General features: G+C 42.1%; 1 protein-coding gene across 2 annotated transcripts in view; it reads left to right on the forward strand.

Annotated features, from left to right (window-relative positions):
* The window catches only part of LOC124612549 (alpha-tubulin N-acetyltransferase 1-like), a 100049-nt gene extending 78922 nt beyond the window's left edge, over positions 1-21127 (forward strand). For both annotated transcript variants that reach the window (XM_047140823.1, XM_047140822.1), the window contains one exon: positions 18878-21127. In XM_047140823.1, coding sequence (XP_046996779.1) covers positions 18878-19004 — 127 coding nt within the window. In that variant the 3' untranslated portion in view covers positions 19005-21127. The remainder of the gene's footprint in view (positions 1-18877) is intronic.
* The last annotated feature ends 629 nt before the right edge of the window (positions 21128-21756 follow it).

A 21756-nucleotide genomic window follows, 5' to 3' on the forward strand; every position in this document is an offset into this window, starting at 1 on the left:
ATTGCTATTACGGATTTTCAATATTACAGTTAAAAATAATGACATCCAGTTGTACTGACTTGCATACATTATAGTTCCAAATACTCTAATCAGTTTTAGATATCAGATTTAACCAAATTACAGTATTACTAAAGGAATTTACATCAGTTAAGTAAAATGAATAATAAACTTATTGTTTTCTGTAATTCCATTAGGTGAAATTAAGCATGACTCTCCTGCCATGTTTCTATATATATTTGAATAGAGATTTCTAATAGTATTAACAGCAACACTCTCTTTTACACAAAGTATCTTTCGATGATTTCTTGACATGTTTTGGTGGACATAATACCTCAAATTGACTCAATTACTTTGAAAATTAGTGACTTCAGTTGCATTCACTTTTTATACAGATGGATAACAACAGTTTATGATTTGATTTGTTCCAGATGTTTTTGAATAAAAGATGAAAAGAACAGTGTATTACATTATTTCATTGCAAGTTTGTTATAACAGAATATGATTATTTCTGACATTCCTACCAATGAATCAAATTCTTCAAATTAAATGTATCGATGTTTCATAGTTATTCACATTTTATATCATGTATAAGTCAGAGATTACTGGTTCAGACATTGTTATGACATTATAATTAGTCTGTTAATTGAAATCTGGATGATTACTTGCCCTAAATGAAATGATAGTCATGGTATTGAGCAGTGCAATGGGCTTCCCAAAGTGGTTTGTTATTTATCACACCAAGCCAGATATGGACAAACCTTGTTGCCTGGCAGTTTTCTGCTAGACCGCTGGCTGTACCACTGAGCTATGAATGCGTTATGCCTCAGCCACTGACGTCTTACTGCCCTTGAGTCGACATTACAAAATAAAGTGCCTTTACTAGGTCGACAATGCTATGAATGATGCAGCACAGTTTTCTTGTTTGTCTGCTAAGTGTCAGAGAGGTGTTAGTCGTTCTACTACAGTCACAATTACAAGTGTTCTGTACTTTTATGAGCAGATATGTACACCCTGTAATGTGAGTGGCTCCTGCAGATTAGATTAGATTAGTATTTGTTCCATAGATCATGAATACGACACTTCGTAATGATGTGGAATGTGTCGGGTAAATTTTACATTTAAGGTGGGTTTTGAACTCACAACCCCCCATGCAACAGTCTAGTATCATAACCATAACATGGCGCATAATTCACATTTCAACCACAGCCATTTTTTGTTCTGTCAAGAGACTACTAGACTCCACTGTCATAGTTAGCTCTTCCAGTATTTTGTGTGAGGGTGAAGGGATTTAAGACTGCCTCATATGTCACATGTGTGTCATTCCGCCCATTACTGGGTGATCTTGCAATCTGTCTATTTCTTAATCAGTTTGATAAAAAAAATTAGGCTGGCTCTGTGTGTATGCCTCATTTTAGCCACAAAATGCCTGTTTATGAATTATTGTACACCTGAAATCGGAGGCTGTGGCCAACAAGTGTAGAACATCTGCTAGTGTTCTATAAGCTGGATATATGAGGGTACACATTGGATAATTACACTGAGGCACATTACTATGAATATGTCGTAGATGGAAGACTACAGTACATACCATGAGAATGGTCGAACTAGGTATAGAAGAAGAATATGTAGATAAGGAAAATGATAGTTGTCCTTATTCATGTAAAGCGATGCTATATAAAGTGTAAAATAAGTGATTTATAATAGCTGCCTTAATGAATGACAATGAGTTTACATTCAAGAGATACAATGTTTCTGAAATAATAAAGTTTGTGATTTAGAGAGAGATGTTACATGCAATTGAGGATGATGTCTAAGCAACGTGCTAAAGTGGAACAGCCTGTCATTGCGTTACATGTCAGTGCCAAGACTGAACTGATGGTGCTGGTGAGTAACCTTTTCAGATGAGCCACTTTTTGTGCTTTAAAGGATGGTTAGGCATTGATGTATTCTGACTCACCAGGGTAGCCGAGAGCGCTAATGCGCTGCTTCCTGGTCTCGGGCAGGGGTACCAGCCCTGGATTGAATCCGCCCGGCGGATTGACGTTGTGCGCTGGTGTGCCGGCCAGCCTGGATGTGATTTTTGGGCGGTTTTCCACATCCCGCTAGGTGAATACTGGGCTAGTCCACATGTTCCACTTCAGTTCCACAGCTCGCAGACATCTGAACATGTTCACACTATTTTATGGATTCCACTAGACACAGACAGTTGGGGTACACTAATTGCGTCCTGGGCGGGGTTACAGGGTGGCTGCGGGAAGGGCATCTGGCCACCCCTTACCGTTAACATGCCAAATCCGATTAACCATGGCCGACCCTGCGTAACCATGGGACAAGGCGCAAGCAATAGAATAGATAGATAGGCATTGATGTATTCTGTCATAAAGCATGCATGGTGAATGTTGCTGATAAAATGTAAGGCTGTAAGGGGAGAAAGTAGAGTTATGGTCTGGCATTCTCTATGATCATTACACAGTGTCAGAGAACTAAAGAAAAATCAAGACATGGTCATTGGAGCTGTTGACGTAGAAAAAGCATTCAACCATGTAAAATGGTGCAAGATGTTAAAAATTCTGTAGGCTGTAGGGAAAGGTGGATAATTTACAATACATACAGGAAGTAAGAGTCAGCAGTAAGAATGGAAGATGAAGAATGAATTTCTTGGATTACAAGGGTGTAGGGTAGTGATGCAATCTTTCACATTCACTGTTCAATCTGTACATCAGAGAAGCAGTGATAGACACAAAGGAAAGGTTCAAAGATCGGAGTTAAAATTAAAGCTGAAAGGATATCAGTGATATTTGCTGATGACATTGGTATCCTTAGTGAAAGTGAAGTAGAACAGGATACTCAGTGACACAATACGGATTGAGACTAAACCAACGAAAGACAAAAGTAATGAGGTTTAGCAAAATTGAGATCAGCAATAAACTTCACACCAGAACTAGTGACCACAAAATAGATGAAGTGAAGGAATTCTGCCAGCAAAGTAACACATGGCAGGCAAAGCAAAGAGGACATTAAAAGCAGACTAGCACAGGCAAAGAGGGCATCCCTACTGAAAGAGGTGTACTAGTATCAAACATATGCCTTAATTTGTGGAAGAAATTTGTGTGAATGTACACCTCCTGTTGTGTCAACAGATAGATCGCTACATAATGACCCATGTCTCAACAAATAATTGTTTTTGGATATAGTTCTTACTATCAATAAGAACTAGATATATCTGCCATGCCTTACATTATTAGTGAGCACGGCATAGTTTGTTTTGACATATATGGTGTGATTTTTAAGTACTGAAGCTCATGGATCACAGGTCACCTATTTGAATGAATGCACCGAATGTGATTTTAGTTTTAACCTCTTGACTATGCTTAAATGCTTATGTCGTTATTGAGTTTTGTGCTTTGAATTATATCCATATTGTAAAGAGTGCGTTGGTAGCATGGCAAATCTTAAGTTCCGGAAGAAAGAAGCAGTGATAAATTGTTAATATGCAGCAGGTGAAATTGCAGTAGAGATGTACTATCATATTGGGGGCTTACAGTAGTGATTGTGTTTGTCAAAACTAGATTTCCTGATACTCAGATAATTGAAGATTATTCAATCTCCATAAATTTCAGCTATGTTCTAGGGCTCTGTTCACTCAGACATGTTATAGTATTGAGTAAGGTATTGAGACTGTTTCCTATGACAGATGAATAGCTTCTAAATTTATTGGTAAAGCAATAACTGTGTCACTCCTAATTGGAAAGGCTTTCAACAGAGGACAACTTGTTCCCTGACTGCAAACTATTCATTGAAGACAAGGAAGAGGAACAAGTTAATATTACAGGATTCAGTTGGTAAAAATTGTGGTTTATTGCAAAGGATTACTTCTGAGCTTGAGAGTTGAGGAATGATGCAGAATGTCGTCAATGTCGTTATCTGGGCAGATTGACATCAGCATTCATCAGCTGAGTAAAAATACCATGCCACTTGGTTTCTCTTCAAATACTGAAGCAGTTCATGAAGATTTCGTTTCTGAAGGCAATATTATGACAGATTAAAAATTGATAAAGCTTTATGAAAGCACCTTGCCATAATTAAAGACCACTTCCCTTCAACCAATGCCTGTGTGAATGTAAAATTGTCATTGTTCCCTACTCTCATTTAAAATTCCAGTAACCATCAAAGAATATTCTACCTCAACTGTTACTTTGTTGTTCTTCCCCTCATGTCTTGATGATACTAACATAATATATAGTAAAGACTGATCCCATTACTGCCATCTACCTCATTCTTTCTGTAGGTAAAAGGTCATTCAATATGCTGTAGGGCCACAGTGACTACCTGCCAGAAGGTGTCTGCTGACTGTGAGTCACTTGCATCAGTCGCCTCATAACAGTGGTTCCATCCTAGAGCTCCAGCATGGTCTCAAATGCCTAGTTAAATCCTGCGGCTCATGACAAATCCTTCATCTGACACCTTCATTCTTACTAATTCCTATTTCCATCTTTCGTTAATTGGCCACATGTAGTCACTCTATTTTAAAAACTCCGATTAGTATTTTATTGCCTCCCCCAAGCTTTATCATATTGCCACAAGGTTTGTTGTCTTTATGGATGATATCTGTTTATGCGCATACAACCCTCATGCTGATGATCTTGCTGATGACTTTGCTTACTACTGTTCCCAGTGTTTAGATGCCTTGCCAGATAGTACCACCTTCCTTCCCCCCTGTGGGTTAGAATACACCCAAGGTATTCCTGCCTGTCGTACAAGGCAACTAAAAGGAGTTTCACACATTTCGGCCTTTATGTGATGGTCCCCTGTAGGGTTTGACCTCCATTCTTCAAAATTTTTCCGAAGAGCGAGCCAATTGGGGAAGGGCACCTGCATTGTGTCCATCGTGCATTGAGATCTTTAGCCCACTTTCTCGTTGTCGCATTGCAGTCCTGCCCATTCTCCATCTCTTGGGCAAGGACACTTTCATGGGTGTGTTTTCCACCATGCACTATGCAGTGTAGATTTCTGTGTCGATGATGACCATGGACTTCTTTGCACCTGACATCCAGCACGGTAGCCAGTCCATTGTGGTGGGGCTGCCATGTACCCTGTTGGTCTTAGCCCCCTGACCACACAGGGATCGCTCTGCTGATGCCTGTGCCGTTAACTCCCCACATATGCCAAGGAGTAGATGCCCATCCCCCTGGGACATTGGGACTCCCGGCAATGGCCATCCCACCAGGTGGCCTTTGCTGCGGCTGGGTGGTGCCCGTGGGACCCTGGTAGGAGAGGGTGGCATCAGGGCGGATGACACGCGATGAAGCATAGTCCATCATCTCTTGCTGGGGGTGAAACTCCAGCAGTCTCTAAGCAATCAAGAGCTCAATTCAATGCACAGATGTACGATGCCAAATCGCTCCCCTCCCTGGCCACACCATGGGAGGAACGTCGGGCTAAGGATGGCAGCGGATCTTATTTGCCCCGGTACCTTGTATGTTCGAGAGCTGATGGGGAATCTTTCATGGCAATGAAGCCTCAGTTTTTTGTTGAGCACTTATAGGACAAGTTTGGGGAGGTGGAGGGCTTGCCCAAAATGAGATCTGGGTCAGTCTTGATCAAAACAGCATCCTCTGCCCAGTCACGGGAGTTACTCGCTTGCGAAAGGCTCGGGGCTGTTTCTGTAACCATCACGCCCCATAAGAGCTTAAATATGGTCCAGCGAATCATATTTCACAGAGACCTTCTTTTGCAGTCTGTCAATGAGCTGCACACCAATTTAGAGCGGCAAGGTGTACATTACATCCGGCCTGTCCACCGGGGTCTGAAGGATAATCGGGTTGCCACCGGTGCCTTCATCTTGGAGGGTGATACATCGCCCAAGAAGGTCAAGATGACAGTCTACCAGTGTGATGTAAAGCCATATATCCCTCCCCCAATGCGGTGCTTTAAGTGCTGGAAGTTCGGCCATATGTCTTCCCGCTGTACTTCCAGTGTCACATACTGAGATTGCAGACGCCCATCACATCCCAATACTCCTTGTGCCGCACCTCCCATCTGTGTCAACTGCGGAGAGCACCATTCGCCTTGCTCGCCTGACTGCAGGATTCTCCAGAAAGAAAGGAAAATCATGGAGTACAAGACCCTGGACAGACTGACCTACATTGAGGCTAAGAGAAAATTTGAACGCTTGCATCCTGTGCATATGACATCGTCTTATGCTGCCGCTACAACAGGTCTGGCGCCATCAGCTCCGCCAAACCAGGTCACCCCTCAGAGCCGGAAGACTACACCTACCCCATTAATGGTGGGGGTCATTTCCCTCCCTGTTGCTCTTGCACCACCTACTTTGGGAGCAACAACCCCCCAACCATCGGAGATGTCCATCCCCACTTTTAAGCCAGAGAAGTGTAAGTCTTCTTCGGCCTCTCTCACTAGGAAGGGGACCCTTGGGTCACTCCCTTCCCAGGTTTCTTCTAGTGGGAAAGGTGGCACCCACCAGTGGCTGGTTGTAGGGCTTCACGCTCATCCTCAGTCCTGGAGACTGAAGCAGTGAAGTCCTCCCAGCCAGAGAAACCCAAGGAGCAGCAAGAGAAATCCAAAAAGAAAACCCCTAAGACCAAGGAAATTGTGGTGGCACCCACACCACCGCTACCTACAAGCTCTGTGGCCAAGGATGGGGTGGAGATTTTGGTGTCCGCTGAGGACCTAGATCTCGTCAGACCCTCAGACACAATGGATATAGACTGCTCAGGCAATGAATTGGTGGCAGCAAGTGACTCTGAGGTGTAAACTGTCTCATTGAATGTTCGATACCTTTCCAGTCTCTCAATATGATCCTCCAGTGGAATTGTGGTGGTTTTTTACACCTGCTGTCTGCATTGCCCTCCAGGAAACCTGGTTCCCAGCAATGTGGACCCCTGCCTTCCGCAGCTATAAGGGATGTTACAGGAACCGTAGCGACTATAATCGAGTGTCAGGTGGAGTTTGTGTTTATGTCCTAATCCCGGTCTGTAGTGAAAATGTGCCCCTTCAAACCCCTCTTGAAGCTGTGGCTGTCAGAATAAGGACGATGCAGGAAATAACTGTCTGCAATGTGTATCTCCCTCCAGATGGTGCAGTACCCCCGAATGTATTAGCTGCACTGATTGATCAATCCCTAAACCTTTCCTACTTCTGTGAGATTTTAATGCCCATAACCCCTTACGGGGTGGTACCATGCTTACTGGCCGAGGCAGACATGTCGAAACTTTACTGCCGCAATTCGACCTCTGCCTCTTAAATACTGGGGATGCCACACATTTCAGTGTGGCTAATGGTAGTTACTTGGCCATTGATTTCTCAATTTGCAGCCCAGGACTTCTCCCATCTATCCACTGGAGAGCACATGACAACCTGTGTGGTAGTGACCACTTCCCCATCTTCCTGTCACTGGCCCAGCATTAGGCACATGGACGCCTGCCCAAATGGGCTTTAAACAAGGTGGACTGGGGAACTTTCACCTCTGCTGTCACCGCTGAATCTCCCCCACATGGTAATGTTGATGTGATGGTTGAGCAGGTGACTAGCACAATTGTTTCTGCGGCAGAAAACGAGATCCCTCGCTCTTTAGGGTGCCCGAACCATAAGTCAGTCCCTTGGTGGTCACCAGAAGTTCCTGAAGCAATTAAGGAGCTTCGGCGAGCTCTACAGCTCCCTGGAACACCTCATAGCCTTGAAACAGCTCCGCGCCCTTGTTCGCTACCTTATCAAACAATGGGAGAAGGAGTGTTGGGAGAGATACGTCTCCACCATTGGGTGCCCCACATCTGGGCAAAGATCAAATGTCTCTTCGGGTACCAGGCCCCAACAGCTGTCCCACGTGTTACCACAAATGGCAAGTTAGGTACCAACACAAACGCGATTGCCGAGCACTTTGCTCGAGTCTCTGCGTCAGAGAATTACCCCCAGCCTTTCGCACACTCAAACGGCAGCTGGAAGGGAACGTCCTCTCATTCACTACACACTGCAGTGAATCCTATAACGTCCCATTTACAGAGTGGGAGCTCCTCAGTGCCCTTGCACATTGCCCTGACACAGCTCCTGGGCCTGATTGCATCCACAGCCAGATGATTTAAACATATCTCATCTGACTACAAGCGACATCTTCTTGTCATCTTCAACCGGATCTGTTGCGATGGCGTCTTTCCTTCACAGTGGCTGGAGAGCACCATCATTCCCGTGCTCAAACCCGGTAAAAACCCGCTTAATGTGGATAGCTATCGGTCCATAAGCCTCACCAACGTCCTTTGTAAGCTGCTGGAATGTATGGTATCTCGGCAATTGGGTTGCGTCCTGGAGTCACGTGACTTGCTGGCTCCATGTCAGGGCGGCTTCTGCCAGGGTCGCTCTACCACTGATGATCTTGTGTCCATCGAGTCTGCCATCGGAACAGCCTTTTCCGGATGGCAACACCTGATTGCCGTCTTTTTTTTACTTATATAAAGCATATGACACAACTTGGCGACATAATATCCTTGACACATTGAATGAGTGGAGTCTCCGGAGACCACTCCCGAGTTTTATCCAAAACTTCCTGTCACTCCGTACTTTCCGTGTCCAAGTTGGTGACTCCCATAGTTCCATCCAAATCCAGGAGAATGGAGTCCCGCAGGGCTCTGTATCAAGTGTCTCTATTTTTAGTGGCCATTAACAGTCTAGCAGCAGCTGTCGGGTGCTCCGTCTCACCTTCTCTGTATGGAGACGACTTCTACATTTTGTACTGCTGCTCCAGGACTTGTTGCTGAGTGGCGCCTCCAGGGAGCCATCCACAAGGCACAGTCATGGGCTGTATCCCACAGCTTCCAGTTTTCAGCCGCAAAGTCACATGTCATGCACTTCTGTTGGCGTCATACCGTTCATCCTGAACCCGCACTTTACCTTAATGATGATCCACTCATTGTAGTGGAGACATATTAATTCCTAGGACTGGTTTTTGATGCTCGATTGACTTGGCTCACTCATTTTCATCAGCTTAAGCAGAAGCGCTGGCAGCACCTCAATGCCCTTCATTGGCTGAGCAACACCAATTGGGGTGCAGATCGCTCTACGCTGCTGCAGCTCTACAGAGCCCTTGTCCAATCCCGAATTGACTATGGGAGTGTGGTTTATGGTTTGGCAGCGCCTTCAGCATTTGTGGGGTTCAATTAGCAACAGGAGCTCTACTTGTGGTCCGTTCACATATGCCTCCATCGTGTACGCCTCGGCCACAGCTTTGTCTGGACCTTTTGCATGGCCCTAAAGACTCCGTTAACCTCGCTGCTCTCCACTGTCACTTCCTCTCGATTCTTGACGTGGTCCGGGGCTCTGAAGTGGTTTAAACCAATGGCTCAATGGCTGATGCTCACATAGGCTTTGCATATGTTCATGGAGGACATGTTGAGTAGCACTCCTTGCCAGTTGGCTGCAGTGTTTCCACTGCAGAGCTGGCGGCCATATCTTGTGTGCTTGAGTACATTCGCTCATGCCTGGCGAGTCATTTCTCCTGTGTACTGACTCATTGAGTAGCCTACAAGCTATCGACCACTGCTACCCTCGGCACCCTCTGTTAGTGTCCGTTCAGGAGTCCATCTATGCCCTGGAACAGTCCCGCCGTTCTGTGGTGTTTGTGTGGACCCCAGGACACGTCAGAATCCCTGGCAACGAACTTGCCGACAGGCTGGCCAAACAGGCAATGCGGAAATCGCTTCTGGAGATAGGCATCTCCAATGCTGACTTGTGTTCTGTCTTACACCACAGGGTTTTCCAGCTTGGGAGATGGAATGGCATAACAGCACGTACAACAAACTGCGTGTCATTAAGGAGATGATAAATGTGTGGAAGTTTTCCATGCAGGCTTCTCGCTGGAAAACAGTTGTCCTCAGCCGTCTCCACATTGGCCCTACGTGGCTACGCATGATTACCTACTCCGTCGCGAGGACCGACCTCAGTGTCGCTGTGGCTCCCAAGTGACAGTTGTCCACCTCTTGCTGGACTGCCAACTTTTAGCCACTCTGCGGCAGACTTTTAACTTACCCAGTTCCCTGCCTTTGGTGTTGGGCAGCAATGCTTCCGCAGCAGCTTTAGTTTTACGTTTTATCCGTGAGAATGGATTTCATACTTCTATGTAGGTTTCAGCGCATGTCCTTTGCCCCTCTGTGTCCTCCACCCTAGTGCTTTTAGGGTGTAAGTTTTAATGTATTGCAGAGTGGCTAGCTTTCCCTTTTTATTGTAGTGGTTGGCCGGCCTCTGTAATCTGCTTTCATGTTGTACTCTCTTCTGTTTCTAGCATCTCTCTGTTGTTTTCTTGTCCTCTTTTGTTCCTTTTAGTGTTAGTTGCCTTCCCTTTGTTCTTGTGGCTTTTCCTTTCTTTCTGTTTTGCGTTATATGTTTCGTCCATTTTATTCTCACACTTGTGGCATTGTTTTATTAGGGACAAGGGACCGAGACCTCGTAGTTTGGTCCCTTCTCCTGCCTCTAAACCAACCAGCCAACCAAGCAACCAACCAACCACCTTCCGTAGGAATAACTTTTCCTTTGATGGTCAGGTAGATAAACAAATCTATCACATATTGATGTGCACATTCTTGGTACACTCTTCTGATGATCTGGTGCTGTGCAAAAAAATCATCTCTTTCTATAATAAATTTTGAACTCTACGTTTGGTTAGGGATATGTTGCTGACAGCTTTATGTTGTGATCTTGTGGCCAAGACACGTGCTGAGCAAGTCACAATGTTGAATATAAATTTCCAATTACCTTGTGGTTCTGTAGATATCACCGTCCATATTATACCCATCAGCCAACAGTAATATAATTTCTAAAGTAGCTTCATACAGCTTTTGTACTCTTAAATGTTTGATTTATGTTGATGTGCAATCCTTGTAGCAATATCCATCTCTCTTCCAAGGCTCTCAGGTAAACACAGCCCTATCTGTTTGCTCTGCAGACAGTTCTCATGTGTTATATCCTATGCTTTTGATTCCCCTAAAGTATTTACTAACCAGAAATAAAAGTAAGTGCACTTCACATTCAGTAATAACTCAGATGAAAAATACTAAGCCACACCATCTGTCGGCACTACCCCAACTTTTTCATGGTCGCCATCAGACTCAGGACAACTTGTGTGTACTGGATAAGGAATTAGACTTCTACTTAGGAAAAGCAGTGTTTAAAACTTGTTGTGGCCATGCTTTTTTTTTTTTTTTTCCTAAATCATTTTGAGTTTTTGCTAGGATGGTTTACTGTTGAAATCCTGAGAGAGTACTTTCTGGGAAAAGTCGGAAAACAATCTGCTGCCTCCCATATATGTCTTGTGAAATGACCACAGTGAGAAAATTCAAGAAATTAGATCTAATAGAGAGGCCTACTGACATTCATTCTTCCCAAGTGCCATTTGCAAATGGAACAGGCAAGGGGGAATCAGTTAGTGGTACCTAAAAAAAACTTTCCACCACATTGACAGATGGCTTAAAGAGTATTGATGTAGATGTAAATGTAAAGTTGCCTGTTGTGCCATCTGATTTTTGGTTTTTCTTGAAGTCTCACAGTAGATTACTGATTTAAGGAAGTGTCTCAGACGCTGTTCACTGCAGTTTACCGTATTCAGATGCAGCAAAGAATTTCATGGGAGGTAAGTTGATCATTCCATGAAGAAGTGTTGCTGTAATATAGAACCTAATACAGAAAGAATAGTAGGTGTATCATACCATGAGACAGGAGAATCATATGTCTGTCTACTCTACACTTAATGATATGCAGATAATGCACCATGTCACATGATGCTAAAGATGATTTTTTTAAAAAAGATCAATCCACTAAATGGATAGTGTGTAACAAATGTGTAGTTCAAGTTGGAGACGCCCTTACAATTGTCTATTCAAGATTGAGACATGTCACTTTGTTCTTTAGTGATTAATAAAATCTAATGCATTGCCAAATAATTTGTACTAAACAACTGCAGCAGACTTCAAAGTTTTTGAGAACCCTTCCTACAGTTATCATCTTGCATGATGTGAATTTGTCTTGTTTCTTCACGACCTGTTGGAAAGAATGGCAGTTCTCTACAAGTGAATAGCTTCTTGTGGTATCGTGCCCAGTTGCCAGATGATGTTTGAAGGGAAAAACAGAAAAGAGGTTCGACTGAGTGGTCTCATTGAGCATGAAAAAAAAAAAACCTACTTCCAAAAAGTAAAATCGTAGAGACTGTGGTAAACTTTCTGTAAAAAGTGTCAGGTGAGGACTCCTCCTATACAACACAAAACAGTGTGATAAAGCTATGGGTGAGGCTTTATAGCTTATGTCTGAACAACTTCAACAGTAAGAAACTTTAGACATGGAGTTTCAGCTAGTGACTTATTAATAGCATTTACTGAGACCATTTGGTTACTTACTCATTTAGAATTGCATAAGCTTTTAGATTAAAAGGACTGTAAGTAGGATGCTCACATTAGCAACAAATATTACAATTTGTAATATTTTTCACATGTCCTTCACACATTGTTTCATACATGAAAGAACATGTGCAGACATATTCTTAAACCTCGAAGAACATCAAATGCTAAAATACTGTTGTTAATCTGAAATTAGTCCAGGACAACTGGGACATTACTTATGTTTTTAGGTAGATGAGGATTAAACATTGGAATGAGTAGTAGCTCTCAAAATAGACAAAATTAAATGCTTCCATTGTAAAGTAGTATCAGAAAAAGTTCTACAAAAATAAGGCAGGTAATAGACCATATTTAATGATTTTAATAAAAGTCTAACTTGGACCCCACACATTTTGCTTTGTAGCACCTGTGATATAATAAATGCTTGAGGAGGTCCAGTCTTGTGCAGCGAGCTACCTTAATTTAAGTATTAACTGTATTTTTCTTACTTGTCACTTCTTCTTCCATGTGTATTTGCTTTTAGGAAGCTTTAATTGTCGGGTGCTATTAATAGTGTTCCATAGATTTCGTGTTTGTTTTGAATACAGTCAGAGAGAGTCCCTTTAGTCAGCCATAGTGCCAGTAGAGTCAGTGTCGTCGTAACTGCCGTCTGCATCACGTCTGCTGTGCAGCGAGCTACCTTAATTTAAGTATTAACTGTATTTTTCTTACTTGTCACTTATTCTTCCGTGTGTATTTGCTTTTAGGAAGCTTTAATTGTCGAGTGCTATTAATAGTTCCATAGATTTCGTGTTTGTTTTGAATAGTCAGAGAGAGTCCCTTTAGTCAACCATAGTGCCAATAGTGCTAGTGTTTGTTTGCAATACAGTCCAGAGACAGGTAGTGCTATTTTCATTGTTTTCTACAAGAAGTGCCTAGCAACCACAGTTTAGTGAATAAACAGCCGCCTTTAGTGAATTAGCAGTCTAGTTAAAGGTTGATTAACTCTCTTCAGTAAATTGATTCCTTAGGATGGATAGGATGTGTGGCTGCTGTGTACGGACGCAGGAGGAGCTGGCCACTGTTCGCGAACAGCTGAGCGTGTTGATGGCCGCGGTCAGCCGTCTTCAGGCTGCTGCCTCGGAGTGTAGCGGCAGTGGGGAGTCTGGTGCATCGCAAGGTACACCCCAGGTGTTACACGCTTCACCCACTGTCCCTGCTGTCGAGACATCTTCGCGTGTACTGGGTGCGGTTGGGCCACCCTCTCCCCAAGAGGAGTGGCGGGTTCAGCGGCGTTCGCGGCGCACGAGGCAGAGGGTCAATGTGGAGGCTGGCCGTGTGGCATCGCCCGCTCTGCCTGTGAGTGGACATGTGGCTGCTCCTTCAGCAAGGTCCGAGCAGGCACACGGGGGGAGGGGTTTATTAGTTATTGGGAGCTCCAACGTTAGGCGGGTGATGGAGCCCCTTAGGGAAATAGCGGGAAGGTCGGGGAAGAAGGCCAGTTTTCACTCTGTCTGCTTGCCGGGGGGTCTCATCCGAGATATGGAGGAGGCCCTACCGGCGGCGATAGAGAGCACTGGGTGCACCCGACTGCAAATTGTTGCTCATGTCGGTACCAATGACTCCTGCCGTCTGGGTTCAGAGGTCATCCTCAGTTCGTACAGGCGGTTGGCGGAATTGGTGAAGGCGCAAAGCCTCGCTCGCGGGGTGAAATCAGAGCTAACTATTTGTAGTATCGTTCCCAGAACCGATCGCGGTCCTCTGGTTTGGAGCCGAGTGGAAGGCTTAAACCAGAGGCTCAGACGATTCTGCGGAGATCTGGGGTGCAAATTTCTCGACCTCCGCTATCGGGTGGAGAAATGTAGGGTCCCCCTGAATAGGTCAGGCGTGCACTACATGCCGGAAGCGGCTACAAGGGTAGCGGAGTACGTGTGGAGTGCACATGGGGGTTTTTTAGGTTAGAGAATCCCCTCCCTAGGCCCGACAAGACGCCTCCTGAGACGCAGCAAGGTAGGAGTAGGCAAAATGCAACAGGGAATAACAATATTAATGTGCTAATAGTAAACTGCAGGAGCGTCTACAGAAAGGTCCCAGAACTGCTCTCATTAATAAACGGTCACAACGCTCATATAGTACAAGGGACAGAAAGTTGGCTGAAACCAGATGTAAATAGTAATGAAATCCTAAACTCAGATTGGAATGTATACCACAGAGACAGGCTGGACATTGAAGGGGGAGGCGTGTTTATAGCGATAAGAAGTGCAATAGTATCGAAGGAAATTGACGGAGATCCGAAATGTGAAATGATTTGGGTGAAGGTCACGGTTAAAGCAGGCTCAGACATGGTAATTGGATGTCTCTATAGGCCCCCTGGCTCAGCAGCTGTTGTGGCTGAGCACTTGAAGGATAATTTGGAAAATATTTCGAGTAGATTTCCCCACCATGTTATAGTTCTGGGTGGAGATTTTAATTTGCCGGATATAGACTGGGAGACTCAGACGTTCATAACGGGTGGCAGGGACAAAGAATCCAGTGAATTTTTTTTAAGTGCTTTATCTGAAAACCACCTTGAGCAGTTAAACAGAGAACCGACTCGTGGCGATAACATATTAGACCTTCTGGTGACAAACAGACCCGAACTATTTGAAAAAGTTAACGCAGAACAGGGAATCAGCGATCATAAAGCGGTTACGGCATCGATGATTTCAGCCGTAAATAGGAATATTAAAAAGGGTAGGAAGATTTTTCTGTTTAGAAAAAATGACAAAAAGCAGATTTCAGAGTACCTGTTGGCTCAACACAAAAGTTTTGTCTCAAGTACAGATAGTGTTGAGGATCAGTGGACAAAGTTCAAAACCGTCGTACATAATGCGTTAGATGAGTATGTGCCAAGCAAGATCGTAAGAGATGGAAAAGAGCCACCGTGGTACAACAACCGAGTTAGAAAACTGCTGCGGAAGCAAAGGGAACTTCACAGCAAACATAAACATAGCCAAAGCCTTGCAGACAAACAAAAATTACGCGAAGCGAAATGTAGTGTGAGGAGGGCTATGCGAGAGGCGTTCAATGAATTCGAAAGTAAAGTTCTATGTACTGACTTGGCAGAAAATCCTAAGAAATTTTGGTCTTATGTCAAAGCGGTAGGTGGATCAAAACAAAATGTCCAGACACTCTGTGACCAAAATGGTACTGAAACAGAGGATGACAGACTAAAGGCCGAAATACTAAATGTCTTTTTCCAAAGTTGTTTCACAGAGGAAGATTGCACTGTAGTTCCTTCTCTAGATTGTCGCACAGATGACAAAATGGTAGATATCGAAATAGACGACAGAGGGATAGAGAAACAATTAAAATCGCTCAAAAGAGGAAAGGCCTCTGGACCTGATGGGATACCAGTTCAATTTTACACAGAGTACGCGAAGGAACTTGCCCCCCTTCTTGCAGCGGTGTACCGTAGGTCTCTAGAAGAGCTTAGCGTTCCAAAGGATTGGAAAAGGGCACAGGTCATCCCCGTTTTCAAGAAGGGACGTCGAGCAGATGTGCAGAACTATAGACCTATATCTCTAACGTCGATCAGTTGTAGAATTTTGGAACACGTATTGTGTTCGAGTATAATGACTTTTCTGGAGACTAGAAATCTACCCTGTAGGAATCAGCATGGGTTTCGAAAAAGACGGTCATGTGAAACCCAGCTTGCGCTATTCATCCACGAGACTCAGAGGGCCATAGACACGGGTTCACAGGTAGATGCCGTGTTTCTTGACTTCCGCAAGGCGTTCGATACAGTTCCCCACAGTCGTTCAATGAACAAAGTAAGAGCATATGGACTATCAGACCAATTGTGTGATTGAATTGAGGAGTTCCTAGATAACAGGACGCAGCATGACATTCTCAATGGAGAGAAGTCTTCCGAAGTAAGAGGGATTTCAGGTGTGCCGCAGGGGAGTGTCATAGGACCGTTGCTATTCACAATATACATAAATGACCTTGTGGATGACATCGGAAGTTCACTGAGGCTTTTTGCAGATGATGCTGTGGTGTATCGAGAGGTTTTAACAATGGAAAATTGTACTGAAATGCAGGAGGATCTGCAGCGAATTGACGCATGGTGCAGGGAATGGCAATTGAATCTCAGTGTAGACAAGTGTAATGTGCTGCGAATACACAGAAAGATAGATCCTTTATCATTTAGCTACAAAATAGCAGGTCAGCAACTGGAAACAGTTAATACCATAAATTATCTGGGAGTACGCATTAGGAGTGATTTAAAATGGAATGATCACATAATGTTGATCGTCGGTAAAGCAGATGCCAAACTGAGATTCATTGGAAGAATCCTAAGGAAATGCAATCCGAAAACAAAGGAAGTAGGTTACAGTACGCTTGTTCGCCCGCTGCTTGAATACTGCTCAGCAGTGTGGGATCTGTACCAGATAGGGTTGATAGAAGATATAGAGAAGATCCAACGGAGAGCAGTGCGCTTTGTTACAGGATCATTTAGTAATTGCGAAAGCGTTACGGAGATGATAGATAAACTCCAGTGGAAGACTCTGCAGGAGAGACGCTCAGTAGCTCGGTACGGGCTTTTGTCAAAGTTTCGAGAACATACCTTCACCGAAGAGTCAAGCAGCATATTGATCCCTCCTACGTATATCTCGCGAAGAGACCATGAGGATAAAATCAGAGAGATTAGAGCCCACACAGAGGCATACCGACAATCCTTCTTTCCACGAACAATACGAGACTGGAATAGAAGGGAGAACCGATAGAGGTACTCAAGGTACCCTCCGCCACACACCGTCAGGTGGCTTGCGGAGTATGGATGTAGATTTAGATGTAGATGTTGTGGAGCCTTGAAGGAAACTGTTACAGTGCATAATGAAATTAAGAGCGAAGACAGAGTGTGATTAATCCAGAAGGAACTTGCTGTTTGGCTACTTCTTCCAGTAACTCCGCAGATAAATCAGGCCTTACCTGTGAAACTGCCTGTCACCATGACCATGCAAACTAAAGCATGTTTCAGTTGCAACATTGTTGGAAAATAGCACACTGAAACTGCAATTGCTATCCTATTGTGCATTATCGAGAAATGCATCGGGTTCTGTTCACATCTTTACTGAACACATCTACCTACAAAGTAATGATATCCAGAACCTGTTGCTACTAGGATGGCTGTGCTGACTTTCATGCCAACCTTTGTGTAAACAGTAGCTTACCAATGGTGACTGGAAGCTGCTTCAAAGTGGGCTCCACTGTGTGCATCTCCCTATTTTATCACCTCAGGGTGATTCACTAGCACTGCTACACTAGAGGAACAGTAGTCCTATACTGTCAACCTGATGTCATCACACTCTGCAACATCAAAACAAAGTATAAGTCGACCTACACAGCAGGAAAACAAAAATGTATTCCATGTCAGTGAACTTCAGTGCACTAAAAACCAAATACCTATGTGTAGAAGAATACTGGGGAGGGGGCAACATCTGATCACAGAAGGTGCTTTGAAATAAAACCAAACATCTGTGGTCAAAGTAAGACTTTTATTACGGCCACAAAAGATTGTGCATAATCTATATTACTTTTATGGCTGTGGAAAAGGGGCCTAAACATAAAAAAAAGTTATGTTCTACAGAGCAACAGGAAATAATGAAGTGATTTTCATAAATTTTATGCTATTTGTGCAAAAATAGGTTGTAAACGGAATGAACAATTGTTGAAAAAACCAAACAAATTAATAGCTGAAAAAAAGCAATAATTACGAAAGGTACAAAAAATTATAAGGCCAAAATTTCAGTCTTCACTGTTATGGTTGAAACACTTTATAGTTCCAGACATATAATGTAAAAAATAAGAACCCATTATTGAGGTACAAATGTGCTGAAACATTTGGGCTAGAGAACTGAAAAGAATTTGCGTGTTTTTGGTGGAAGAAATGGGACCTGCCCCTTTTTTACAAAACTTGTCAGTTCGTCCATGTGTACTGTTTTTCCATTGAAACACTCTTACTTGTAGACAGTTCTGTAAACATCATTGTGTGCCCGCATCTCGTGGTCGTGCGGTAGCGTTCTCGCTTCCCACGCCTGGGTTCCCGGGTTCGATTCCCGGCAGGGTCAGGGATTTTCTCTGCCTCGTGATGGCTGGGTGTTGTGTGATGTCCTTAGGTTAGTTAGGTTTAAGTAGTTCTAAGTTCTAGGGGACTGATGACCATAGATGTTAAGTCCCATAGTGCTCAGAGCCAAACATCATTGTGTAGATTTAAAACACAGAAATCTTAAGTACTTCCAAATGCAATATCTTTCTCTTCTCAAAGAATTTTCTTCTAATAACTTTCATATTTCATCTAATATTTTGGCCTTTGTGGGATAACTGTCAGAAGTAATTCCTGTTAAAAAGTAGTTTATAAATCTCTGTTATCACAATTATAGGGAGACATAATGTTTTGATTGCATCAAAGGTGAGCCACTGCATGATCTTCATTGCTTGCATGTGAACATATTTCATTGCAGAGTGGCAAGTGATGGAATTGATCCAGCTAATCTTCATTGTGGTGAGATGGCTTGTCTCTCAGGATCTGCACCTGATCTCCAGATGGCTCCACCACACAATGAGCAACATCATTCGCAGCTGTGGTAGACTACACCATATATTTACTGCACCAAACAGCACATTAATTCCTTTCTGTTGTTTTTCTCTGTCAGCTTTAGAGTACAGTGACAGTAGTGTATTCTGCAAAGTTCATTATATACAGAGGCAGCAAATCAAAACAAAACAAACAAAAAATTATTTTTTAAACTTTTGAGATGGAAAAAGCTTTCACACTATTTTTAAAACACACACATTAAAACATTATTGGTACTTATTTAGTTTTCATTAATAGATACAGAACATTCATTTCTACAGAGACCATATTAATTGTATTGCAAAACTCATTCTGTAAGCATACCAATATTATGGCAAACTAAATGCCCATTGCTTGTGAAAATTAATCTACCTGTGATTGTGGGCAGCTAAACAGGAACATCCTGTTAGTGGGCACATTCATAATAATGCTTTTTTTGCAGTATTAGAGATGGCTTTAATAATATTGTAAATAAAACCATGTATAAAGTATAGAATCGGAATTTAAGTGTCTCAAATGAAAGTAAACAGATGTTCATTGCACTATGGATTTGAAGCAGTTTTGTTAAATGAATATATTTTATAATTGTTTTCAGTAAAATCTGAATCTCATTCAGAACAATGTTAAATGAAAATTTATAATTATTGTATTTGTTGCTTATATAGTAGTTGGGTGCTTAATCATCTTTGCACTGTTCTACTTGATTTGTCAAGTAGTAAAAAGTAAAATGCTAATCATTAGTAGTATCTTTCTTGTCATTTAACATTCCTGTTTGGACAGTGCTATTTATTTGGTCATTGTTAGTTGACTTGAGAAAAGAGGAATAGGATAATTAAGCATTAGTAAACTTTAAGCATCAGGTTAACAATACTTGAACTGCACAGCTAATGTCAAATAAAATTAACAATACCAGATCTATGGAGCAATTTACTTTACCTACATATAACACACAGTTCAGTAAAATTTAAATTCTGTCATCATACTGAGTGGTTAAATGGAATGAGATGAAAAGTGCCTTATTCTGTAATTTTTCTTTTAATTTCTGTTATGCTAGAAAATCATTTTTTATTTTCATGAAAAGGTTGTATTTGGAATTGTTCCAGATTCATTTAACAAATGTATATTAATTGTTGTTAACCATAGAAATGTAAAGCAGTTAACTTCAATTAAGCTGGCACATCAGTCAAGATATATGCAGTTGTTGAAATTAACGGTTTTAATTTGTCAAGTATATTTACATTAGTTTGCTGACAGTTACTGTAGTATTTATTAGTTTTACGATTTCGATTCATGTTAAATGAAAATATTACTGTGAGACTGAAAATTGTATGTTTCATGTAAAGAGAAAAGTGTACTGTAAAAATATTTATACCTTTGCTCTTAATTTTCAGAAATATGTTTCTTCACAGACTGTCTTTCCTAGAAAATATGGACTAAGCAGACAATGCAGTACAGTTACCTAAAACGGTAGTTTGAGTAGACAGATATATTCATAAAAGGGAGGTTTTTTTTTTTTTTTTTTTTTTTTGTTTTTTTCGTGTTATGTTGATAATCATTGCGTTATATTTTGATGAAATTTCATAATAGCCATGACTACAGTTGGAATAAGGAAAAAAATACCATCTGAATTATGTGATTTGTGGTGTTCTGCTGAGTTGTTTACATTTTATGCACAATATTTCAGTGGCAACTCTGTCATCAAAATATTGTGCATCAAGTTCAAGCAACTCAGCTGAACTCTTGGAAGCACACTGCACTGCACTGAAAAAACCTGAGAAGTCAGATGTGGACTATATTGTTTTTTATTGTTATGATGAAATATTGTTTGATATTGTTTTTATACTTCCATTTTTATACTGTGCTGTATCACTGATTTGCAGCTCTCTCATATTGTTTGTGTAAGTCAAATTCACATTTGTGTTTCATCTGTGGTTTTTTTTAGTAAAATATTTTAAAATGGTTATTGTGGAGAGATAAGTAAAATGAAATCCTTAGTAATCGTCATTATGGTTCTAAAACTCTTTAACAGTGGCAATATTTGTAAATTACGGGAATTTTGATCCAGATGACTGATATATTTTATTGCTAAAAATGTTTTAGCACATATGTGCTTGAATAAAAGTAACGATTGATGGTAGCACAAATGTTCCAAAATAGGTTTGGGCAGTAAAATTGTTAATTGAAAAGTGGAAACGTCCCCCCCCCCCTCCGCCTCCCCCCCCACCCCCCGCCATCGCCCCCTCCAGAAAAATGCGTTTTCAGTGCAGTTGTGTTATCGGTACTCTATTGAATGTTCTTATACTTGATCCAGGTGCCAAACCATGGAGAAAGTCTTTCAACCATGCTTAGTAGTTGGTACATGGTCTTTACATCAAGCTGTGCTTCTGTCTGGAGTTCCAAAATTTAAATAATATAAGAAATAGTTTTTGTTGACTACAGTTCTACTAATTAGAAACCGGATGCTGAACTTCTGTACTTGTATTATTACAAATACTATATCATGCCTCAGTATGAATGCACTCCTGCTGTTTTGTCAAAGACTGAGACCAAGGCTGTGTACAAAATACAAGTTGATTCTTGCAAGGAAGAAAACAACCAGCCACTGTTAATAATGGCATTTATTTACCCAAATAGTGCAATTACCAGTTTCAAACTGACGGGTTCATGGCTGTTCACATTTATATTACATTTTCTGTTCTTGACATTAGCTTTGAACAACAACAAAAAATCAGTCAGTTCCATGGTATGGCACTTAGAACATTCCTA

The sequence above is a fragment of the Schistocerca americana genome, chromosome 4 (genome assembly GCF_021461395.2).
Source record: "Schistocerca americana isolate TAMUIC-IGC-003095 chromosome 4, iqSchAmer2.1, whole genome shotgun sequence".
In the NCBI taxonomy this organism is placed as follows: Eukaryota; Metazoa; Arthropoda; class Insecta; order Orthoptera; family Acrididae; genus Schistocerca; species Schistocerca americana.